The 23,604-nt window shown below is 68.2% G+C and overlaps 1 protein-coding gene across 2 annotated transcripts in view; it reads left to right on the top strand.

Annotated features, from left to right (window-relative positions):
- The window catches only part of Jag2 (jagged canonical Notch ligand 2), a 30,549-nt gene extending 7,366 nt beyond the window's left edge, over window positions 1-23,183 (top strand). Inside the window, exons 3-26 of one of the 2 annotated variants that reach the window (XM_042669166.1) lie at window positions 518-575; window positions 2,006-2,257; window positions 2,380-2,440; window positions 6,106-6,236; window positions 7,043-7,162; window positions 7,373-7,486; window positions 7,874-7,987; window positions 8,125-8,238; window positions 8,323-8,369; window positions 8,523-8,696; window positions 9,438-9,588; window positions 9,666-9,818; window positions 11,417-11,530; window positions 12,300-12,413; window positions 17,095-17,208; window positions 17,324-17,440; window positions 17,802-17,829; window positions 17,906-17,991; window positions 18,462-18,575; window positions 18,669-18,784; window positions 19,170-19,418; window positions 19,920-20,051; window positions 21,001-21,157; window positions 21,406-23,183. In XM_042669166.1, the coding sequence (XP_042525100.1) occupies window positions 518-575; window positions 2,006-2,257; window positions 2,380-2,440; window positions 6,106-6,236; window positions 7,043-7,162; window positions 7,373-7,486; window positions 7,874-7,987; window positions 8,125-8,238; window positions 8,323-8,369; window positions 8,523-8,696; window positions 9,438-9,588; window positions 9,666-9,818; window positions 11,417-11,530; window positions 12,300-12,413; window positions 17,095-17,208; window positions 17,324-17,440; window positions 17,802-17,829; window positions 17,906-17,991; window positions 18,462-18,575; window positions 18,669-18,784; window positions 19,170-19,418; window positions 19,920-20,051; window positions 21,001-21,157; window positions 21,406-21,899 (3,324 nt within the window). In that variant the 3' untranslated portion in view covers window positions 21,900-23,183. The remainder of the gene's footprint in view (window positions 1-517; window positions 576-2,005; window positions 2,258-2,379; window positions 2,441-6,105; window positions 6,237-7,042; window positions 7,163-7,372; window positions 7,487-7,873; window positions 7,988-8,124; window positions 8,239-8,322; window positions 8,370-8,522; window positions 8,697-9,437; window positions 9,589-9,665; window positions 9,819-11,416; window positions 11,531-12,299; window positions 12,414-17,094; window positions 17,209-17,323; window positions 17,441-17,801; window positions 17,830-17,905; window positions 17,992-18,461; window positions 18,576-18,668; window positions 18,785-19,169; window positions 19,419-19,919; window positions 20,052-21,000; window positions 21,158-21,405) is intronic. The other variant, XM_042669167.1, reaches the window with a different exon arrangement.
- Window positions 23,184-23,604: the final 421 nt, after the last annotated feature.

Genomic DNA, 23,604 nt, shown 5'->3' with positions numbered 1-23,604 from the left:
ATAGCGAGGGCTCCCCCTTCCCCCCCCCGTTTGGGGCTGGACACGTCTGTGGGTCTTGCCTGTTTGCTGTGTACCTACTGTGTGGGTCCTGACCACAGGCCCTGTGTACTTTGTGGATGCCCCATATACCTGGCAGAGGGGCGGCCAGGGTGGCCGCTGGCATTGTCCCTCTCCAGTGGGCGTGTAGCTGAGCTGCTGGTTTCCAGGCTCTGAGGTGCCGGGATTTTCCTGCTGGAAGGGAAGTGCCCTTCTCCCAGCTCTGGCCCCAGCATCCTGCCAGGCTCTGGGGAAGCCTTCACAGCCTGGTCCAGTTCTCTCTCTCTGAGTGGGGTGGGACAGGCTGGGCAGGAGGGTCCCAAGGGCCAGGAGGTAGAGCCCTCAGCCTTGTGGGCAGGAGGGTCTTTTTTACTTGAGCCGGCATCTGGAGTCTGTGGAGGGGACACGGTGGGTAACGTGAACCTCGGGATGGGGGCAGGCAGGTGGCCTCGGGTACCTGACCACCCTCCCATGTCCACAGCGCTCCTTCACGCTCATCGTAGAGGCCTGGGACTGGGACAACGACACCACTCCAGACGGTGAGTGAACCCACCGGGCAGCCGGGGAGCTGGCTGCCGCAGGCCCGGCCTCTGCCCTGCCACCGCCGGGCTTGCTTCTCTGTCTGCAGAGGTCAGAGGCTCAGGCTCCAGGACTGCTTCCTCTACCTGGAGGGTCTTGTGGGAGGTTTGCCCTTTTTATCCCGCCTCCAGGAAGCTTGGCCATGTTGCACACCTTCCTGCTCTTGGCTTCAGTGTTGCTCTCCTGTGGGGCCCACGTTGGTTATGTGGAGGAGCAAGACACCCTCCAGTGGCCCATTTCTGCCTAAGCAAGGCCTCAGGAGGGGTCTGGAAGCCTGGTGTGAAGCCTGCTAGCAGAGGCCCAGCGGACTGGTCACCCCCGGCCTGTGCTAATGCGGAGGGGAGAAGTGGGGTTCCTGAGTCTCCTGTGGAGGTCTGGGGAGAGATGGCCCAGAGCCAGGGCTACCTTGGCCTGCGGCACCTGTCCCACCGCTCCTTGAGGGCCAGCTAGGCCCATGGGGGCTGAAGACCAAGGAAGGCTCTTTTAAGATGGAGCAGTAAGTTAGACATAGTGTCCGTGTCTGTAATCCCAGCTACATGGAGATGAGGATAGAAAGACCACGGGCCAAGGCCAGACTGGGCAAAAATAGGAGACCTTATTTGAAAAGTAACACACAAAAAAGGCTGGAGCTGTGGCTCAAGTGGTAGAGTGCCTCGCTAGCACCTTCAAAGCATTGAGTTCAAACCCCAGTTTTAAAAACATGAGGCTGGGAATGTGGCTTTGTGCTAGAGTGCTTGCCTAGTATGTATGAAGCCCTGGGTTTGATTCCTCAGTACCACATACACAGAAAAGGCTGGAAGCAGTGTGGTGGCTCTAGTGGTAGAGTGCTAGCTTGAGCAAAAACAAAACAAAAGCTCAGGGACAGTGTTTAGGCCCTGAGTTCAAACACCAGGACTGGCAAAAAAAAAAGAGAAAAAAGATGGGGTCAGTAGAGTGTGCCTGGAGCTGCCAGGTAGCTCTGGCTGTGCAGGTGGAGGGCTGAGTGCTGCCCCCCTGTGGGCTGGACATCGCGCCTTGCAGGGGTGCTAGCCAGCATGGGCACCGCCTGCTGGGGCCTGGGGTTTGTGCCCTGGCGTAGCCATGGTCTCCCCAGGGAAGCCTGTGGTCCAGCCTTTTCTCCTTACAGGCCCCAGCCTCCTGTGCCATCCACCTTGTGGGTATGGGCTGGAGCAAGAATGTTGCTCAGGGTGGCTGGGCAGGGCGGGGCAGGGCTCTGTGCAGCTCTGGGCCTGCGTGTCCAGTGTGCTCTGGCTAGTATTGGGATCTTGCACCCTCCCAGCCACTGCAGGTTAGAGCTAGGTTGTTCCCTGTCCCTCCACGGGCGGGCCAGGTTGGTTTCTTGGGCCTGTAGCGGTGGTGATGTAGCTGGCTGTCTCTGCTGCCCCTAAAGAGGACCTGCTGATCGAGCGTGTGTCCCATGCCGGCATGATCAACCCGGAGGACCGCTGGAAGAGCCTGCACTTCAGTGGCCACGTGGCTCACCTGGAGCTGCAGATCCGGGTGCGCTGTGACGAGAACTACTACAGTGCCACCTGCAACAAGTTCTGCAGGCCCCGCAATGACTTCTTCGGCCACTACACCTGTGACCAGTACGGCAACAAGGCCTGCATGGACGGCTGGATGGGCAAGGAGTGCAAGGAAGGTGTGTGGGGTAGAGCCTAGGTGGGCGGGGCCCGGAGAGGGAGGGGCCTGGGGCGGAGCTGGGCTGGGCCTAGCCCAGCTGCTGAGCTGGCTGCATCTGGTTCTCCACCCCTCTGTTCACAGCCGTGTGTAAACAAGGATGTAATTTGCTCCATGGGGGATGCTCCGTGCCTGGGGAGTGCAGGTGAGCACCTCCGCGCCTGCCCCTTCTTTGCCCTTGCGTGGGTTCAGCAAACAGTTGCTGGTGTGCTGTGGCACCTGCCCCGCACCACGGGTGGGGTGGGAGGGGAGATGGGCGTGGTGCGGGGGAGGAAGGCCGCAGGGTCAGGCGGAGGATGTGGGGGACCTTGCTGTTCTGGGTGTGGTGGGTGGAGGCCAGTAGCTTCACAGGGACTGCCCACCTCCAAGGGCCAGGCGCCTGGGCGCAGGGTTCCCTGGAGAGTTGTGCTGAGTGGGGGGCTCAGAGGGTGGTTGTAAGGATTGGGGTACTGTAGAGATGTGGGACACAAGTCAGTTTTGGGGGTGACAGCAGAACTCACAGATATCCTTCTTGGGGGCCAGGGTTTGTGAAGAGGTTTGATACGGGACTGAGAGGAAGCGTGTGGGGTCCAGAGAGATCCTAAGCCGCTGAGCAGGGGAGCAGCGGAGGGAGGTGGGTATGGGAGGGGCAGGGCAGGTGGGGAAGGAGGGCTGGACAGGAGGGGAGGTATCTGGGAGAGGCCGAGGCCTGCAGTGTGCAGGGGAGCGGAAGGGGGAGGCTGAGAGGAGAGCCCTGGCCCCGTCAGGTGGGAGTGTGTGGACTCTGCACCCAGGACTTGGAAGGAGGCCCCTAGGCCCTCCCAGAGCAGGTGGGGTGGAGCAGGGCCCGGCGCTCCTGGGAGACTTGGGGCCCGGCGGTCCCCGTCCCGCAGCGGCATGGAAGGGCTGGGGTCAGCTGGCAGGAGAGGGGGAGGCAGCCGGTGCTCTGTGCTTCATCTCCCAACCCCGCATCATTCCGCCGCCCCTCCCCTCCCCCTCCCCCTCCCCCCCAGGGCTGGAGTGCCCCTCATTTTCTTCACATGGTGCTGAGGCACAGATGTTAGGTAATTTCCCTAAGGCTGAACGGAGAGGGGGCAGGCAGCCCCAGGCTGGGGTGGGCAGAGGGGTGGGGTTGAGGGGAGGTGGACAGGGGGGTGGGGAGGGGGGCTGGGGTGTTGGAGGGGGGGCGGGTGAGGGGGTGCTGGGGTGTTGGAGGGGAGGTAGGTGGGGGGACTGGGGTGTTGGAGGAGGGTGGGTGAGGTGGGGCTGGGGTGTTGGAGGGGGGTGGACGAGGTGGGAGGGCTGGGATGTTGGAGGGGGGTTGGGCGAGGTGTGGGGGCTGGGGTGTTGGAGGGGGGTGGGAGAGGTGGGGGGGCTGGGGTGTTGGAGGGGGGTGGGTGAGGTGGGGGGCTGGGATGTTGGAGGGGGGTGGGCGAGGTAGGGGGGCTGGGGTGATGGAGGGGGTTGGGCGAGGTGGGGGGCTGGGATGTTGGAGGGGGGCTGGGCCAGGTGGGGTGCTGGGGTGTTGGAGGGGGCTGGGCGAGGTGGGGGGCTGGGGTGTTGGACGGGGGTGGGGGAGGTGGGGGGCTGGGATGTTGGAGGGGGTAGGTGAGGTGGGGGGGCTGGGGTGTTGGAGGGGGGTGGGGGAGGTGGGGGGCTGGGATGTTGGAGGGGGTAGGTGAGGTGGGGGTGCTGGGGTGTTGGAGGGGGTAGGTGAGGTGGGGGGCTAGGATGTTGGAGGGGGTAGGTGAGGTGGGGGGGCTGGGGTGTTGGAGGGGGGTGGGGGAGGTGGGGGGCTGGGATGTTGGAGGGGGTAGGTGAGGTGGGGGGGCTGGGGTGTTGGAGGGGGGTGGGGGAGGTGGGGGGCTGGGGTGATGGAGGGTTGGTGGGTGAGGTGGCAGTCTGCGGTGTTGGAGGGGGTGGGTGAGGTGGGGGGGCTGGGGTGTTGGAGGGGGGCTGGGGTGTTGGAGGGGTGTGGGTGAGGTGGGGGGGCTGGGGTGTTGGAGGGGGCCTAGGGTGTTGGGGGGGTGGGCGAGGTGGGAGGTCTGGGATGTTGGAGGGTGGTGGGCGAGGTGGGGGGGCTGGGGTGTTGGAGGGGGTGGGCGGGGGGTGGGTGTGTGGAGATGGGTTGATCTGGTGGGAGGTAGTGGGAGCAGCCTCCTGCCGGGCCTGGCCCCAGGGTGGGAGGCAGGCCCCGGGCCCCTTCACCAGTGGCTCCCATATGCTGGAGCTTCAGACAAGACAAGCGGATGGGGTGGGGGGTTGGGAGGGATGACCTTAAGGGGCCACACCTGGTGCTAGGTCCGGGGCAGGAGGCGAGTGTAAGGCTAGAAATCCCAGCCCTGTCCTGGTGCGGAGGCAGACGCAGAGCTGGTGAGCCCAGCAGACACCCTCCTGCCCTTGGTGTAGGGCACTACTCGATGGCGGGCCTGTGGTCAGTGCTGGGCCGCACAGAGGGCCCCCACTGCGGCGGGAGAGTGGCACCCCTCCCACGGTGCAGGAAGGCTGTGGCTGCACCGGAAGATGAGGGGCGGCTGAGGGGCGGAATTCAGGGATGGGGCCTGGAGCAGTAGGTGAGCCCAGCTACCTCCTCCTGGCCCTGTGGGTGAGGCCGGGCCCGGGCTCGGGTTTCAGCGGGGACATCCCCCTCCCCGGCCGGATGCTGAGGAGATGGCTATGCCTTCCTGCTGCCCCTCCCCACACCCGGGACTGCTGGCAGGAAAGTGGGAAGTGGGGTCTGGTGTGGTGTGCCCCGCCCAGAGCTGATTCCATTCCTTAGGACCCAGGAGATCTGGGGTCCCCGTAAGCCCATGCCACTCCCTGGGGGTGACCCAGGGCCTGCGTGTCACCTGCCTCCTCTTGTGTCCCCTGTGGCCTGGGGGGAGGATCTGTGGTGCAGACCTCAGGCCCACTGTGGACCTGCCCTGAGCACAGCGGGCTGGATCCACAGCCACCTGCTCCCAGCCTCAGTTTCCCAGTTCCCAGCCTGGGTGAGCTGGGCTGCTAACCTTGGCTCTGTGTGACTCCAGGCGGCTCAGGAAGGGCTGTGGTTCTTTTCTAAAAATAACTGGTCGGGTGCCGGTGTGGAAGCGCTGTGGCCTGGACGTCATTCCTGCCCAGTAGTGCCTGGGCGTCCTGGGCATCCTGGGCCAGGTCCTCAGAGACCTGTCTGGGACTGGAGGGCAGCCTGCCAGGCCCAGGACCCCAGGCTGCTACCAGCTGGCTCTGCACGGCGAGCCTGCTCACCCCTGGCAGCACCCGCAGAGGGGATGCAGAGGCCCCAGTGCCACCCCCAGGGCAGCCCCCATGCCTCTGCTGCCGGGAGCTGCCCCAGTGCGGGCCGTCTGTCAGACGGCCAGACAGCGGCCTGTCTGTGAGGTGTGCCCCACGTAGGCTTGCCGAGAGTTGGGTCCTTGGGCAGCAGCAAGGTCACACCGAGCCCCCAAGGTCACACAGCCAGGATGGCCAGAGCTTCTCCCCAGGTCTTCCCGGTCGCCCCCGTGGGTGCTGGCAGCACCTGGGGAGCAGGAGCTGGCGCTCCTGGGCCACGCTCCCCGGGCGTGGCTGGGTCTGCCTCTCCCGGCGCCTGCTTTTGGGGCCTGGCTCAGGATGAGTCCTAGAATAGCTCAGGGAGGAGTGACAGGGCAGCTGGGGCTGACTGTCAGAGCCCGCAGCCCGGAATGCCTGGGACTGGGGGCTGGCCGACGGGCCGTAACCTCTGCCTGGCTCGGAGCTGCTCTGGTTCAAAGTCCCGAGCCGGTTGGCTCTGTGTGTGTGGGGGCACTTCTGCACCTGCCGCCCCGCTCACAGTCTTGCCTCTGCGGCCCCCAGGTGCAGCTACGGCTGGCAGGGCAAGTTCTGTGATGAGTGTGTCCCGTACCCAGGCTGCCTGCACGGCAGCTGTGTGGAGCCCTGGCACTGTGACTGTGAGACCAACTGGGGTGGCCTGCTCTGTGACAAAGGTAGCCGGTGGGCAGGGGGTGGCGGGTGGGCAGTGGGCAGTGGGTGGGGGGGTGGCGGGTGGGCAGTGGGTGGTGGGCAGTGGGTGGGGGGTGGCGGGTGGGCAGTGGGTGGGGGTGGCGGGTGGGCGGTGGGCAGTGGGTGGTAGCCGGTGGGCAGGGGGTGGCGGGTGGGCAGTGGGCAGTGGGCGGGGGGTGGCGAGTGGGCAGTGGGCAGTGGGCGGGGGGTGGCGGGTGGGCAGTGGGCGGGGGTTGGCGGGTGGGCAGTGGGCGGTGGGCAGTGGGTGGTAGCCGGTGGGCGGGGGGTGGCGGGTGGGCAGTGGGTGGTAGGCAGTGGGTGGTAGCCGGTGGGCAGTGGGCGGGGGATGGCGGGTGGGCGGTGGGCAGTGGGTGGTAGCCGGTGGGCGGTGGGTGGTGGGTGGTGGGCAGTGGATGGTAGCCGGTGGGCAGTGGGTGGTGGGTTGTGGGCAGTGGATGGTAGCCGGTGGGCGGTGGGCAGTGGGCGGTGGGCAGTGGGCGGGGGATGGCGGGTGGGCGGTGGGCAGTGGGTGGTAGCCGGTGGGCGGTGGGTGGTGGGTGGTGGGCAGTGGATGGTAGCCGGTGGGCAGTGGGTGGTGGGTTGTGGGCAGTGGATGGTAGCCGGTGGGCGGTGGGCAGTGGGTGGTGGGCGGTGAGCGGTGGGCAGTGGGTGGTGGGCAGTGGATGGTGGGTGGTGGGCAGTGGGTGGTAGCTGGTGGGCGGTGGGCAGTGGACAAGGACACCCTCAAGCTCCGAAGCCTGTTCTCTGAGAGCCCTGCTCCTCTCCCCAGACCTGAACTACTGTGGCAGCCACCACCCCTGTGTCAATGGGGGGACCTGCATCAACGCAGAGCCCGACCAGTACCACTGCGCCTGCCCAGATGGCTACTCCGGCAAGAACTGCGAGCGAGGTGAGAGGCTGGGCAGTGAGCCTGGCTGGGCATGGGGCGGTGCTGGGACTGACCACCACCGTCCGCTGCCCGTGGCCATCTCTCTGGCTGCCTTGTACAGTGGCCTGTGGTCTGGCCTTGGGCCTGGTGGGCGTGGGGTTGGAGCCCTTGGGGAACGGGGAGCCGGGGGGCTGCCCAGGTACCCCACAAACTACTACTCGGGTTCTGCAGCGGAGCACGCCTGTGCCTCTAACCCGTGTGCCAACGGGGGCTCTTGTCACGAGGCGCCGTCCGGCTTCGAGTGCCACTGCCCGCCAGGCTGGAGCGGGCCCACCTGCGCGCTTGGTGAGTCACGGTGGCTCCAGCCCGCGTCCGGGGCTTTGTGTGATGAGTAGCTCCCTAGAGTCCAGTCCACTTGTGTGGTAGATTCGGATGGCCAGGGGGCAGCTGGTCCTGCCCTACGCTGTGAGTCTCCTAACCCCCACGGGCTGTGCCGACACTCACCGGCCACACCCTCATTCACTGGCCACAGCCCACACCTGGGGGCCACTCCCCACACTTTCCTAGTGGCCTTGACCCACACAGCCCCTAACCTACATAATGGCCCAGTCCCACGCATGCCCGTGCGGGTTCACCAGCTCTGCCTCTGGCCACATCCCATGCTCCTGGGCCACGCGTGCCCGTGGGGGGCATGGGGCTCACTGGCCACGGCCCGTGCCTCTATCCCTGCAGACATCGACGAGTGTGCTTCCAACCCTTGTGCGGCCGGTGGCACCTGCGTGGACCAGGTGGATGGCTTCGAGTGCATCTGCCCTGAGCAGTGGGTAGGCGCCACCTGCCAGCTGGGTAAGGACGTCCCAGAGCCGTGGTGCATGGATGGTGCTGTGCATGCGGCTGGCTCTGCTGGCGGTGCTGGGCTGTGGGTCCAGGCACGGCGGGCGGGTGGGGCCTGGGCCCCATGGTTCCCCTTGTCTTGTCCACAGACGCCAATGAGTGCGAAGGGAAGCCGTGCCTTAATGCTTTGTCTTGCAAAAACCTGATTGGCGGCTATTACTGTGATTGCCTCCCGGGCTGGAAGGGCATCGACTGCCACATCAGTCAGTATGGGTGGGCGCCGCAGGCGGGTGGAGCTGGGGTGGGCTGCGGGCCCCTCTGACTTGCCCCTGGGCCTTTCTCCCCAGACATCAATGACTGTCGTGGGCAGTGTCGGCACGGTGGCACCTGCAAGGTGAGGCTGCGGCCTGCCTGGGCCAGGGGCGGGTGGGCCAGGGGTGGGTGGGCGCAGGGGCGGGTGGGCGGAGGGGCGGGTGGGGGCAGGGGCGGGTGGGCCAGGGGCGGGTGGGCGCAGGGGCTGCAGGAGGCTCACCTGCTCCCTCCACAGGACCTGGTCAATGGCTACCAATGCGTATGTCCCCCCGGCTTTGGAGGCCGGCACTGCGAGCTGGAGCAGGGTGGCTGTGCCAGCAGCCCCTGCCACGGCGGGGGCGTGTGTGAAGACCTGCAGGAGGGCTTCCGCTGCCGCTGTCCCCGGGGTCTCTCTGGACCGCTCTGTGAGGTGAGGCCTGTGGCTCAGCCACCCCTGTCCCAGCCCAGGGACTGAGGAGCCACAGTGGAATGGGCTCCACAGCCCACGGGCTGCAGCATCCTGGGAGCATGGCCGTGCGGAGTCTACAGGGTGGCCAGGGTCTGGCTTCTTCGGGCCTGCTTGTCAGGGTGCCTGGGGCAAGGAGGGTGCCTGGTACTTGAGCCCCTCAGGACCAGTAGGGTCTGTTTTGCACAGGACTGGCCCTCTCGCTCTAGGGCTGACACCCTTGTCCCCCTTAGTACTGCACTGGGTCCCAGTCCCCTCCTTCCACACTTCCCGCCTCCCAGCCCTGTGTGATCCTGCCCTGGCCTCTGTGTGGAGGGTGGACTTCTGCCCAGTCAGCCTCCTGGGGCGGGGCCAGCCCCAGGCTGCACGGTGGTGGTGCTGGCTCTTGGTTGTGCGGGTGTCCCGGCAGGGTGGCAGGTCAGGAGCTGGCTTTCCTGTTGGTGGGAGGAGCCGAGGCCGGATGCTGCCTGTGGGAGGCGTAGGAAGCCCTGCTGCTGTGGAGCGAGGGTGGAGGGGCCTGGGGGCCCACAGGTGCTTCCGTCCTGCCGGCGGGGCCTGGACGATCGCTGGGCGGGGGCCTCAGGCGTGGGTGGCACTGCCTGCCCAGGACCGGGGGCCTGCTGTCCAGGCTGGGCTTCAGGGGTCTGAGGCCACCTGCGCCCAGGCCGGGCCCTGGGGACACATGTGCCTCCTCTCGTCTCGCAGGTCAACGTGGACTTCTGTGAGCCAAGCCCCTGTCTAAATGGTGCTCACTGCTACAGCCTGGAGGGGGACTACTACTGTGCCTGCCCTGAGGACTTCGGTGGCAAGAACTGCTCGTTGCCCAGGGAGCCCTGTCCGGGTGGGGCCTGCAGAGGTGCTGGAGCAGCTGCGGGCGGGAGGGTGGGTGGCGGAGGGAGGGAGAGGAGCCTGACCCCTGCTTCTCTGCCGCAGTGATTGACGGTTGCGGGGTTGAGGTGGGGTCTGGGGTGTCTGGCGTGGCCCCCACCAGCGTGTGTGGCCCCCACGGACACTGTGTCAGCCAGCCTGGGGGAAACTTCTCCTGCGTCTGTGACAGTGGCTTCACGGGCACCTACTGCCATGAGAGTGAGTGCTACACGTGGCAGGCTGGGGACGGGGAGGGCTGGGGAGGGCTGGGGACGGGCTGGAGAGGGCTGGGGAGGGCTGGGGACTGGGGCGGGCTGGAGAGGGCTGGGGAGGGCTGGGGAGGGCTGGGGACGGGGAGGGCTGGGGAGGGCTGGGGACTGGGGCGGGCTGGAGAGGGCTGGGGAGGGCTGGGGACGGGGAGGGCTGGGGAGGGCTGGGGAGGGCTGGGGACGGGGAGGGCTGGGGAGGGCTGGGGACGGGCTGGGGAGGGCTGGGGAGGGCTGGGGACTGGGGCGGGCTGGACAGGGCTGGGGAGGGCTGGGGAGGGCTGGAGAGGACTGGGGAGGGCTGGGGAGGGCTGGGGACTGGGCTGGGGACTGGGGCGGGCTGGGGATGGGGAGGGCTGGGGAGGGCTGGGGACTGGGGCGGGCTGGAGAGGGCTGGGGAGGGCTGGGGAGGGCTGGGGACGGGGAGGGCTGGGGACTGGGGTGGGCTGGGGAGGGCTGGGGAGGGCTGGGGAGGGCTGGGGACTGGGGCGGGCTGGAGTGGGCTGGGGAGGGCTGGGGACTGGGGCGGGCTGGGGAGGGCTGGAGAGGGCTGGAGAGGGCTGGGGAGGGCTGGGGACTGGGCTGGGGACTGGGGCGGGCTGGGGAGGGCTGGAGAGGGCTGGAGAGGGCTGGGGAGGGCTGGGGACTGGGCTGGGGACTGGGGCGGGCTGGGGACGGGGAGGGCTGGGGAGGGCTGGGGACTGGGCTGGGGACTGGGGCGGGCTGGGGACGGGGAGGGCTGGGGAGGGCTGGGGAGGGCTGGGGAGGGCTGGAGAGGGCTGGGGACGGGGAGGGCTGGGGACGGGGAGGGCTGGGGAGGGCTGGAGAGGGCTGGGGAGGGCTGGGGACGGGGAGGGCTGGGGACTGGGGCGGGCTGGGGAGGGCTGGGGAGGGCTGGAGAGGGCTGGGGAGGGCTGGGGACTAGGGCGGGCTGGAGAGGGCTGGGGAGGGCTGGAGAGGGCTGGGGAGGGCTGGGGCCTGGGGAGGGTTGGGAGGGCTGGGGAGGGCTGGAGAGGGCTGGAGAGGGCTGGGGACGGGGAGGGCTGGGGACTGGGGTGGGCTGGGGAGGGCTGGAGAGGGCTGGGGAGGGCTGGGGAGGGCTGGGGACGGGGAGGGCTGGGGACTGGGGCGGGCTGGGGAGGGCTGGGGAGGGCTGGAGAGGGCTGGGGAGGGCTGGAGAGGGCTGGGGACGGGGAGGGCTGGGGACTGGGGCAGGCTGGAGAGGGCTGGGGAGGGCTGGAGAGGGCTGGGGAGGGCTGGGGACTAGGGCGGGCTGGAGAGGGCTGGGGAGGGCTGGAGAGGGCTGGGGAGGGCTGGGGCCTGGGGAGGGTTGGGAGGGCTGGGGAGGGCTGGGGCCTGGGGAGGTTGGGAAGGGCTGGAGAGGGCTGGGGAGGGCTGGGGCCTGGGGAGGGTTGGGAAGGGCTGGAGAGGGCTGGGGAGGGCTGGGGCCTGGGGAGGGTTGGGGAGGGCTGGGGAGGGCTGGAGAGGGCTGGGGCCTGGGGAGGGCTGGGGCCTGGGGCCTGGGGAGGTCTCACGCAGCCTCTCCTGCAGACATCGATGACTGTCTGGGCCAGCCCTGCCACAATGGGGGCACGTGCATTGACGAGGTGGATTCCTTCCGCTGCTTCTGCCCCAGCGGCTGGGAAGGCGAGCTCTGTGATACCAGTGAGTGCTTGTGCCCTGCCGCTGCGGGTGGCTCAGCCCCACACTGCACCTCTGCCTGGCCTGCATTCCATCCTGCCCTGCTGCTGCCCCGGCTCAGCCCCACGCTCTGGGCCGGCTCAGCCCCACGCTCCGGGCCCGGCTCAGCCCCACACTCCGGGCCCACTCAGCCCCACGCTCCGGGCCCGGCTCAGCCTCACGCTCCGGGCCCGCTCAGCCCCACGCTCCGGGCCCGCTCAGCCCCACGCTCCGGGCCCGGCTCAGCCTCACGCTCCGGGTCCGCTCAGCCTCACGCTCTGGCCCGGCTCAGCCCCACGCTCCGGGCCCGGCTCAGCCCCACGCTCCGGGCCCGCTCAGCCTCACGCTCCGGGCCCGGCTCAGCCTCACGCTCTGGGCCCGCTCAGCCCCACGCTCCGGGCCCGCTCAGCCCCACGCTCTGGGCCCGGCTCAGCCTCACGCTCTGGGCCCGCTCAGCCCCACGCTCCGGGCCCGGTCAGCCCCACGCTCTGGGCCCGGCTCAGCCCCACGCTCTGGGCCCGGCTCAGCCCCACACTGCACCTCTGCCTGGCCTGTGTTCCATCCTGCACGCACCACGGGGCTCTTCCCTACACCTGACGCAGCTCAGTGAGCCCAGGTTCCGGAAGTCTGTAGCCAGTTTGGCTCAACCCCCTTCCCGCCTGGCTCTGATGTGCCATGCCCGCTCCGGCTCTTGCTCTCTTCCCAAAGCCCCCCTGCGCCGGTAAACCCCTGCTGACCGGCATCCTCCCCTCAGATCCCAACGACTGCCTCCCTGACCCCTGCCACAGCCGCGGCCGCTGCTACGACCTGGTCAATGACTTCTACTGCGCCTGCCACGATGGCTGGAAGGGGAAGACCTGCCACTCCCGTGAGTGCCGGGCCTGTGCACAGGGAGGTGGGGGGCCCCGCGGTCCTGCCCGCGGAGCGCCGTGTGTGTGTGTGTGTGTGTGTGTGTGGGTGTGTGGGTGTGTGGGTGTGTGTGTGGGTGGGTGTGTCCCCTGAGCGCCCTGTGTTTGTGTGTGTGTGTGGGTGGGTGTGTCCCCCGCGCTCCCGCCCGCTGAGCGCCCTGTGTGTGTGTGTGTGTGTGTGTGTGTGTGTGGGTGGGTGGGTGGGTGGGTGTGTCCCCCGCTCTCCCGCCCGCTGAGCGCCCTGTGTGTGTGTGTGTGTGTGTGTGTGTGTCTGTGGTGGGTGGGTGGGTGTGTCCCCTGCGCTCCCGCCCGCTGAGCGCCCTGTGTGTGTGTGTGTGTGTGTGTGTGTGCCTGTGGTGGGTGGGTGGGTGGGTCCCCCGCGCTCCCGCCCGCTGAGCGCCCTGTGGGGGGGGGTGGGGGGGGTGGGCGGGTGGGGGGGTGGGGGTGGGTGGGCGGGTGGGGGGTGGGGGGGGGTGGGGGGGGTGGGGGGGGGTTGGGTCCCCTGCGCTCCCGCCCGCTGAGTGCCCTGTGTGTGTGTGTGTGTGTGTGTGTGTCTGTGGTGGGTGGGTGGGTGGGTCCCCCGCGCTCCCGCCCGCTGAGCGCCCTGTGTGGGGGGGGTGGGGGTGGGTGGGCGGGTGGGGGGGGGGTGGGGGGGGTGGGGGGGGTGGGGGGGTGGGTCCCCCGCGCTCCCGCCCGCTGAGCGCCCTGTGTGTGTGTGTATGTGTGTGTGTCTGTGGTGGGTGGGTGGGTGGGTCCCCCGCGCTCCCGCCCGCTGAGCGCCCTGTGTGGGGGGGGGTGGGGGTGGGTGGGCGGGTGGGGGGGGTGGGGGGGGTGGGGGGGGTGGGGGGGTGGGTCCCCCGCGCTCCCGCCCGCTGAGCGCCCTGTGTGTGTGTGTATGTGTGTGTGTCTGTGGTGGGTGGGTGGGTGGGTCCCCGCGCTCCCGCCCGCTGAGCGCCCTGTGTGTGTGTGTGTGTGTGTGTGTGTCTGTGGTGGGTGGGTGGGTGGGTGGGGGGGGTGGGGGTGGGTGGGTGGGGGGTGGGGGGGGGTGGGTCCCCCGCGCTCCCGCCCGCTGAGCGCCCTGTGTGTGTGTGTGTGTGTGTGTGTGTGTGTGTGTCTGTGGTGGGTGGGTCCCCCGCGCTCCCGCCCGCTGAGCGCCCTGTGTGTGTGTGTGTGTGTGTGTGTGTGTGTCTGTGGTGGGTGGGTGGGTGGGGGGGGTGGGGGTGGGTGGGTGGGGGGTGGGGGGGGTGGGTCCCCCGCGCTCCCGCCCGCTGAGCGCCCTGTGTGTGTGTGTGTGTGTGTGTGTGTGTGTGTGTCTGTGGTGGGTGGGTCCCCCGCGCTCCCGCCCGCTGAGCCCCTGTGTGTGTGTGTGTGTGTGTGTGTGTGTGTGTGTGTGTGTGTGTGTCTGTGGTGGGTGGGTGGGTGGGTCCCCGCGCTCCGCCCGCTGAGCGCCCTGTGTGTGTGTGTGTGTGTGTCTGTGGTGGGTGGGTGGGTGGGGGGGGTGGGGGTGGGTGGGCGGGTGGGGGGGGGTGGGAGTGGGTGGGCGGGTGGGGGTGGGGGGTGGGTGGGGGGGGGGTGGGGGGGGTGGGGGGGGGGGTGGGGGGGGTGGGTCCCCCGCGCTCCCGCCCGCTGAGCGCCCTGTGTGTGTGTGTGTGTGTGTGTGTGTCTGTGGTGGGTGGGTGGGTGGGTCCCCGCGCTCCCGCCCGCTGAGCGCCCTGTGTGTGTGTGTGTGTCTGTGGTGGGTGGGTGGGGGGGGTGGGGGTGGGTGGGGGGGGTGGGGGGGTGGGGGGGGGTGGGGGGGGTGGGTCCCCCGCGCTCCCGCCCGCTGAGCGCCCTGTGTGTGTGTGTGTGTGTGTGTGTGTGTGTGTCTGTGGTGGGTGGGTCCCCCGCGCTCCCGCCCGCTGAGCGCCCTGTGTGTGTGTGTGTGTGTGTGTGTGTGTCTGTGGTGGGTGGGTGGGTGGGGGGGGGTGGGGGTGGGTGGGTGGGGGGTGGGGGGGGTGGGTCCCCCGCGCTCCCGCCCGCTGAGCGCCCTGTGTGTGTGTGTGTGTGTGTGTGTGTGTGTGTGTCTGTGGTGGGTGGGTCCCCCGCGCTCCCGCCCGCTGAGCCCCTGTGTGTGTGTGTGTGTGTGTGTGTGTGTGTCTGTGGTGGGTGGGTGGGTGGGTCGCCCGCTGAGCGCCCTGTGTGTGTGTGTGTGTGTGTGTCTGTGGTGGGTGGGTGGGTGGGGGGGGGTGGGGGTGGGTGGGCGGGTGGGGGGGTGGGAGTGGGTGGGCGGGTGGGGGTGGGGGGGTGGGTGGGGGGGGGTGGGTGGGGGGGGTGGGGGGGGGGGTCCCCCGCGCTCCCGCCCGCTGAGCGCCCTGTGTGTGTGTGTGTGTGTGTGTGTGTGTGTCTGTGGTGGGTGGGTGGGTGGGTCCCCGCGCTCCCGCCCGCTGAGCGCCCTGTGTGTGTGTGTGTGTCTGTGGTGGGTGGGTGGGGGGGGTGGGGGTGGGTGGGGGGGGTGGGGGGGTGGGGGGGGTGGGGGGGTGGGGGGGTGGGGGGGGGTGGGGGGGGTGGGGGGGGGTGGGTCCCCCGCGCTCCCGCCCGCTGAGCGCCCTGTGTGTGTGTGGTGTGTGTGTCTGTGGTGGGTGGGTGGGTGGGTCCCCCGCGCTCCCGCCCGCTGAGCCCCTGTGTGTGTGTGTGTGTGTGTGTGTCTGTGGTGGGTGGGTGGATGGGTCCCCGCGCTCCCGCCCACTGAGCCCCTGTGTGTGTGTGTGTGGTGTCTGTGGTGGGTGGGTGGGTGGGGGGGGGGTGGGGGTGGGTGGGCGGGGGGGGTGGTGGGGGGGTGGGGGGGGTGGGGGGGGTGGGGGGGGTGGGTCCCCCGCGCTCCCGCCCGCTGAGCGCCCTGTGTGTGTGTGTGTGTGTGTGTCTGTGGTGGGTGGGTCCCCCGCGCTCCCGCCCGCTGAGCGCCCTGTGTGTGTGTGTGTGTGTGTGTGTGTCTGTGGTGGGTGGGTCCCCCGCGCTCCCGCCCGCTGAGCGCCCTGTGTGTGTGTGTGTGTGTGTGTGTGTGTCTGTGGTGGGTGGGTGGGTGGGTCCCCGCGCTCCCGCCCGCTGAGCGCCCTGTGTGTGTGTGTGTGTCTGTGGGTGGGTGGGTGGGGGGGGTGGGGGGGTGGGTGGGGGGGGTGGGGGGGTGGGGGGGGTGGGGGGGGTGGGGGGGGTGGGTCCCCCGCGCTCCCGCCCGCTGAGCGCCCTGTGTGTGTGTGTGTGTGTGTCTGTGGTGGGTGGGTGGGGTGGGTCCCCCGCGCTCCCGCCCGCTGAGCCCCTGTGGTGTGTGTGTGTGTGTGTGTCTGTGGTGGGTGGGTGGATGGGTCCCCCGCGCTCCCGCCCACTGAGCCCCTGTGTGTGTGTGTGTGTGTGTGTCTGTGGTGGGTGGGTGGGTGGGGGGGGGGTGGGGGGTGGGTGGGCGGGGGTGGGGTGGGGGGGGTGGGGGGGGGTGGGGGGGGGGTGGGGGGGGGGTGGGGGGGGTGGGTCCCCCGCGCTCCCGCCCGCTGAGCGCCCTGTGTGTGTGTGTGTGTGTGTGTGTGTCTGTGGTGGGTGGGTCCCCCCCGCGCTCCCGCCCGCTGAGCGCCCTGTGTGTGTGTGTGTGTGTGTGTGTGTCTGTGGTGGGTGGGTCCCCCCGCGCTCCCGCCCGCTGAGCGCCCTGTGTGTGTGTGTGTGTGTGTGTCTGTGGTGGGGGGGGGGGGGTGGGGGGGGGGTGGGGGTGGGTGGGGGGGGGTGGGGGGTGGGTGGGTGGGGGGGGGGTGGGGGGGGGTCCCCCGCGCTCCCGCCCGCTGAGCGCCCTGTGTGTGTGTGTGTGTGTCTGTGGTGGGTGGGTGGGTGGGGGGGGGTGGGGGGGGGGTGGGGTGGGGGGGGTGGGGGGGGTGGGTGGGGGGGGGTGGGGGGGGGGGTGGGTGGGGGGGGGTCCCCCGCGCTCCCGCCCGCTGAGCCCCTGTGTGTGTGTGTGTGTGTGTGTGTCTGTGGGGGGTGGGTCCCCCGCGCTCCCCGCCCGCTGAGCGCCCTGTGTGTGTGTGTGTGTGTGTGTGTGTGTGTGTGTGTCTGTGGGGGGTGGGTCCCCCCGCGCTCCCGCCCGCTGAGCGCCCTGTGTGTGTGTGTGTGTGTGTGTGTGTGTGTGTGTGTGTCTGTGGGGGGTGGTTCCCCCGCGCTCCCGCCCGCTGAGCGCCCTGTGTGTGTGTGTGTGTGTGTGTGTGTGTGTGTCTGTGGGGGGTGGGGTCCCCCGCGCTCCCCGCCCGCTGAGCGCCCTGTGTGTGTGTGTGTGTGTGTGTGTGTGTGTGTCTGTGGTGGGTGGGTGGGGGGGTGGGGGGGGGTGGGCGGGTGGGGGGGGTGGGCGGGTGGGGGGGTGGGCGGGGTGGGGGGTGGGGGGGTGTGGGGGGGGTGGGGGAGTGGGGTGGGGGGGTGGGTCCCCCGCGCTCCCGCCCGCTGAGCGCCCTGTGTGTGTGTGTGTGTGTGTGTGTGTGTGTGTGTGTGTGTGTGTCTGTGGGGGGTGGGTCCCCCGCGCTCCCGCCCGCTGAGCGCCCTGTGTGTGTGTGTGTGTGTGTGTGTGTGTGTGTGTGTGTGTGTCTGTGGTGGGTGGGTCCCCTGCGCTCCCGCCCGCTGAGCGCCCTGCGCCCGCAGGTGAGTTCCAGTGCGATGCCTACACCTGCAGCAACGGAGGCACGTGCTATGACAGCGGGGACGCCTTCCGCTGTGCCTGCCCGCCCGGCTGGAAGGGCAGCACCTGCACCGTCGGTGGGTAGCTCGCGCCGGCCCCGGCCAGCCCGCCCCGCTCCACGCCCCCGGCCTGCCCTGCCGTCAGGCGAGTCTGCCCCGTGGCCACAGCGACTCCTGTGCCTTCTCCTCACAGCCAAGAACAGCAGCTGCCTGCCCAACCCCTGTGAGAATGGTGGCACCTGTGTGGGCAGCGGCGACTCCTTCTCCTGCATCTGCCGGGACGGTTGGGAGGGCCGCACCTGCACTCACAGTGAGCGGGGGCGAGAGGCGGCGTCTTGGGTGGGAGAAGCTGCAAGGCAGGGCCTCCTCCCCGAAGCTCCCCAGCCCCGGGGAGCTGCGCCTCCTGCTCTCTCCGTGTCCCCTGGCCTCCCTCCCCTGGGTGGCAGCACCATGTCTCCCCGCTGCCTACTTGCCCCGTAGCCTGTGGCCCCTCTTGGCCCCTGTGTGACCCTGCCAGGGAGCCTGAGCCTTCCCAGGACCCTCCCTCCACCCCCCAGCCTAGCCGGGCCAGTGAACACTGTGGGGTCCGTTCATCCGCAAGCCTGGCCTGTGGGGGGCACTGGGCAGTGGGTGGTAAAACAGCAGCTGTCTCTCTCTTTCCTTAAATCCAGACACCAACGACTGCAACCCACTTCCTTGGTGAGTGGCGTCCCTGGGGGCCAGGGTGGGGGCTGGCCCCACGGCCTGTGGTCTCTGACGCCCACCTTCCCTGCAGCTACAACGGCGGCATCTGCGTGGACGGCGTTAACTGGTTCCGCTGCGAGTGTGCACCCGGCTTTGCCGGTCCCGACTGCCGCATCAGTGAGCAGCCCGGGCCCCGGCCAGTGCTCTCCCCGTGAGCCAAGCTACGGATGTCCACATCGGTGGCCACGGTGGCCACGGCCCCTCCCGCTTCTCTGTGTCCTGCATGCTCTAGGACACCGCTGTGCAGAGCCAGCGGGGCTAGGGGTGGGAGCTGTCCGCCTCCAGGCCACACCAGGCTCTTGGGTGTCAGCCCGGCAGTGGGGCTGCCCTAGGGTCCCAGAGTCCCATCCACACAGGGCAAAGGCAGGACGAGGCACTGTGCCCCGCTGATGGCTGCCACCGCTGCGGCAGCATGGGCTGCTGCAGACGCGGGCATCTGGCCTCCACCGCCTTGCAGGGCCAGGGGGCCTGGGTCCTGGGGTCCCCACCGGCCTGCGGCGTGTCCCTGCTCCATCCTGCCCCAGCCCTTCCCTGGGCCCTGTGTGAGTGTGTTGGCTGCCCCGCCCTGAGCACTGCCTTCCCTGCAGACATGGATGAGTGCCAGTCCTCACCCTGCGCCTACGGGGCCACCTGTGTGGACGAAATCAACGGGTACCGCTGCAGCTGCCCTCCGGGCCGCACCGGCTCCCGGTGCCAGGATGGTAGGCCAGCCACAGCCACGCCAGGCCGCGGCTTATCAGGGCCGGGTGGGCCAGGCCTGGACACTCAGCTGACCCTCCCTCCTCTCCCGGCAGTGGTGGAGTTCGGGAGGTCCTGCTGGTCCCGGGGCGTGCCCTTCCTGCACGGGAGCTCCTGGGTGGAAGACTGTAATAGCTGCCGCTGCCATGACGGCCATCGGGATTGCAGCAAGGTGGAACCACGGGGCCTCTTGTCAGCCCTGCCTCCCCTGCCCCGCGCCGTGCCCCACGCCCCGCCCCGCGCCCTGCGCGCCATGCCCCGCCCAGCTCCCTCCAAGCCACCGCCGCGCTGGTGGAGTGGGTGGGGTGAGGCTGTTCTTGGAGACACGCACAGAGCAGGGAGCGGCCTGGGCCAAACCACATCCCGTCCCCCTTCTGCATTTGGGGACACTGAGGTTCGGCCCGAGGCCTACCCAGCTCTGCCTGACCTGGCAAGAAGTCTTTCTGGTGTGCTGTTCAGCTTGTCCGGGACAGTGCTGTGGGACTTACTGACCCAATCCTGTCTTTTCCCTCTGTGTGCTGCCTGCCGTCCTTGTCACTGTATGCCCGTGAATCCAGGTGTGGTGTGGGTGGAAGCCGTGTCTACTGTCCAGCCAGCCTGACTCCCTGAGTGCCCAGTGCCCACCAGGACAGCAGTGTCAGGAGAAGTCCCCGGGCCAGTGCCTGCAGCCCCCCTGTGAGGCCTGGGGGGAATGCCGGGCAGAGGAGCCCCTGCCACCCAGCACCCTCTGCCTGCCACGCTCCGGGCACCTGGACAACAACTGTGCACGCCTCACACTGCGCTTCAACCGAGACCAAGTGCCCCAGGTGAGCGGCTGCCCGGCCGTGGCCTGCGCTTCCGCAGCCCAGCGTGCCTGGACGCCGTGTCTGTTCCTTGAGCGGCTGCCCGGCTGTGGCTCATGCTCCCTTGGCGGGGCGGCTGGGACTGTGCACAGCCGCTCACGGGATCCCATGGGCACCGAGCCTGGGAGACTGAGAGCAGGCCCAAGCTGGGCTGCACACGTGGCCAGCTGGAGACATCCCTAGCTGCACGCGTGGCCAGGGGCCTGGACACTGGGTGGCCCACAGCCACTCGCTTTCTGGCTTGTGTCCGCAGCTCGGAGCATGCTGGATGTTCTGGCCACAGCCTCTGGATATTTGGAACCGGCCTCACGTCCACCCTGGCCTCACTGTGTCCACCGCTCACAGAGATGCCTCACTGTGAGACAGGACAAGTAGAGCTGTTGGCCGCGCTGCCCCCAGGGCAGCGGCAGCGAGTGTCCTCAGGTCCCTGTTGAGGGCCCCCTCACCTGCTGCTCTCTTCTCCAGGGCACCACCGTGGGTTCCATCTGCTCTGGAATCCGCTCTCTGCCAGCCACGAGAGCCGTGGCCCGAGACCGCCTGCTGCTGCTGCTCTGTGACCAGACCTCCTCGGGAGCCAGTGCTGTGGAGGTGGCTGTGGTGAGTGGCAGAGGTCTGTCCCGGGGGACCCTGGGCACCTGGGGGCTGTGATGCTAACTGCTCGTGGGAGAGGAGGCATTAGCAGCGGGAGGTGGGGGCAGATCCGTGGGAACCAAGGCTGTAGCAGAGGTCAGAGGGCACGTGAGGGAGGAGCATCAGGACGTCTCAGACCATGGTGGAAGTGCTACCAGCGGGCCACAGACCAGGTTCTTTGTGAACAGAGGAGGTGGGCTGGGCCCCTGACTCAGGAGCTGTGGTCCAGGCCCACTGGGGCTGACAGGGAGCCTGGGTGAGGCAGTGATCAGCTGCACAGTGCGGAAGGCACGGCGGACAGAGGTGTCGGCAGGTCCGGGCCCAGGCATCGCTGAGCAGAAGCCACGGGCCATGCTGAGCAGTTGCTCATAGCTCTGGGGACGCGGCTTGGGGAGTGACAGCCGAGACTTGGGGCTGGGCTGGGAGGCCGCAACTCCTCTGGAGCTGGTATCTGGAGCTGTGGATGCCTGGGCCTTCTGTCGGGGTCCTGGGGCACCCTGAATGGGCCACCCTGGGCTGGCAGCCCGTGGCGTTGCCGGGGCAGCTCCGGCAGCCTTGTGGCACATGGTGGTGAGGGCAGAACAGGAGAGAGAGAGGCAGAAGGGGCATAAGACAGGCTCCAGGAGTGGCCCGGGGTCTCGGAAGGAGGAGGAGGCTGTGTTGGTTGCACAGCCCTTGGCGTTTGGGATCTGTGTTATCTGAAAAGACCTGGCGTCGCCGCACAGACACGGGCTTGGTGGGGCGGGCAGGGGGGCGGGCGGGGGGGGCCCCGCCCCATCCACCCTGTGCAGGGCTCCCCGGGCAAGCTCTGGCTCTGAGCTTGGGCAGCAGCTATGGCCTCAGAGCCTGGAGGCGGGATCTGGGGTGCTGTCCGGGCGCCCCTGAGCCGTGCCCATAGCTCCACCCTCTGGCACAGTCCTTCAGCCCTGCAAGGGACCTGCCGGACAGCAGTCTGATTCAGAGCGCAGCCCACGCCATCGTGGCCGCCATCACCCAGCGTGGGAACAGCTCACTGCTACTGGCCGTCACTGAGGTCAAGGTGGAGACGGTGGTCATGGATGGCTCGTCCACAGGTGAGCAGGGACAAGAGGTGTCCCAGACCCCCAGTCTGGCAGGCATTGGCCCGTAGACCTGGCTCAGAGCAGGAGGGCACCCGCTGTCCCTGCCCCTATCCCATGGGAGAGGAGGCCGGGCCCCTGTCCCAGGAGCCTCTCCACCAGCCAGAGACCAAAGGAAGTGCCAGGCTGGGGCCCCCGGGCTGGCACTCGGTGTTCCGCGGGCCTCGGCTCTGCTGCGCTCACTGCTTTACCTTCCGCCCCAGGCCTGCTGGTGCCCATGTTGTGCAGTGTGTTCAGTGTGCTTTGGCTGACCTGTGTGGTCATCTGTGTGTGGTGGACGCGAAAACGCAGGAAAGAACGGGAGAGGAGCCGGCTGCCGCGGGATGAAAGCACCAACAACCAGTGGGCCCCGCTCAACCCCATCCGCAACCCCATTGAGCGGCCGGGAGGCAGCGGCCCCAGCGGTGGCCACAAGGATGTGCTCTTCCAGTGCAAGAACTTCACACCACCGCCACGCAGGGCGGGCGAGGTGCTGCCCGGACCAGGGGCCCACGGGGGTAGCGGGGAGGACGAGGATGAGGAGCTGGGCCGCGAAGAGGAGGACTCCCCGGAGGCAGAGAAGTTCCTCTCACGTAAATTCACCAAAGACCCCAGCTGCCCTTCGGGGCGGTCAGCCCGTTGGGTGGCCTCGGGGCCCAAAGTGGACAACCGCGCGGTCAGGAGCGCCAAGGATGTGCAGTATGCCGGCAAGGAGTAAGAGCGCAGCTGCCCGCTGGGCGGGGACCGGGAGCCCTTGCCAGCCCACACCCGCTGGACCGTAGGAGGCTGAGGCCGTGTGCATAGTTTCTTTATTTTGTGTAAAAAAAAAACCCACCAAAAACAAAAAACAAATGTTTATTTTCTACGTTTCTTTAACCTTGTATAAGTTATTCAATAACTGTCAGGCAGAAAACAATGGAGTATTCTAGGATTGTTGCTATTTTTGTAAAGTTTCTGTGTGTTACAAGTGATGTGGCAGGCGGGTGAAGCGAGTCTGTGTTCTCACCAGATCGTGTAACGTTTGTTACCAGAGGTTGTGCTGTTTACAGAATCTTCATTCTTATTCCTCACCTGGGTTTCTCTGTGGCTCCAGGCCAAAGAGCTGACGAGACCTGTGGCTATGTGTGGCCTGTGGATCTCAGTGGGACCTGTGGCTGACAAGCGTGGCCTGTGGTAGCCTGTGGATCTCAGTGGGACCTGTGGCCAATAAGTGTGGCCTGTGGTGGCCGGTGTGGCCTGTGGATCTCAGTGGGACCTGTGGCTGACAAGCATGGCCTGTGTTGGCCAGTGTGGCCTGTGGATCTCAGTGGGACCTGTGGCTGACAAGCATGGCTTGTGGTGGCTGGTGTGGCTTGTGGATCTCAGTGGGACCTGTGGCTGACAAGCGTGGCCTGTGGTGGCCAGTGTGGCCTGTGGATCTCAGTGGGACCTGTGGCTGACAAGCGTGGCCTGTGGTGGTTGGTGTGGCTTGTGGATCTCAGTGGGACCTGTGGCTGACAAGTGTGGCCTGTGGTGGCCAGTGTGGCCTGTGGATCTCAGTGGGACCTGTGTCCGACAAGTGTGGCCTGAGGCAGTCGGTGGGACCCATGGCTGTGGTGGGACCCGTGTTTGTCAGTGGGACCTGAGGTGGTCGTTGACGTGGCCCACGGTGTGGCCTTGGTTGTTGGTATGGCCCGTGGCTGTTGGTGGCGCTTGTGGTTATCAGTGGGGCTGGAGGTCACCTGCATGGCCTGAGGCTGGCAGGCAGACCTGGACTGCCTGCTCCCATCCCTCCAACCTGCCGTCCTTGTTCCTCCTGCCCAGAACTCTCCAGAGATCTCCCAACTGTGCTTCAGAAGTGCCCTTCCTGACTGCTCAGTTTCCCCTCCTGGAACGGCAGTATTGAAGCTTGTGACAAGTGCCTTCGCACCCCGCAGCTGGCCGCGTTGGCCGCGGCCGCCTCCTCGTGAAAGTGCTTTCTGTAAATGTGTACATATTAAATGAATACTCTGTATATTTGACTTAAGAACTTACACGCTCTGGCCTTCCTGTTCTTTGGGTGCTGTTCCTTTCTTTGGAGTTGGGGCAGTCGTGAGAAGGTGGGCCTCTCCTGTGTGGTCCTGGGGCGGGCGGCCTTCTGGTCTCAGCCCCTGGGAGCCACGCAGACCTCTCACACCTGGCTTCACTGAAGTCTTATGGTCTTACACTGACACGGGACCCTTTTTGGGAAGGGGGAGGGGAGTCTGGGTGCCTGTCACCCTACTCCTAAACAGCCAAGTGGCCTTAGGAAATCCTGAAGTGGCTCAGCCCTGAAAAGCTCTCTAGGGGTCCGCCTAGGGGGATTGGGTGGAGTTTAGAGAAAGAAACCCCAGGAAGGTGCGGGGTACATCTCACTGGAGGTGGACAGGGCATGCTCCCCTGAGGGGCAGGGGCTCGGGTGGGGG

The sequence above is a fragment of the Dipodomys spectabilis genome, unplaced genomic scaffold (assembly GCF_019054845.1).
Source record: "Dipodomys spectabilis isolate Male_0828 unplaced genomic scaffold, ASM1905484v1 ptg000486l, whole genome shotgun sequence".
Classification (NCBI taxonomy): domain Eukaryota; kingdom Metazoa; phylum Chordata; class Mammalia; order Rodentia; family Heteromyidae; genus Dipodomys; species Dipodomys spectabilis.
Note: the sequence above shows the minus strand (reverse complement) of the source record. Positions and strands in the feature narration are given on the sequence as shown.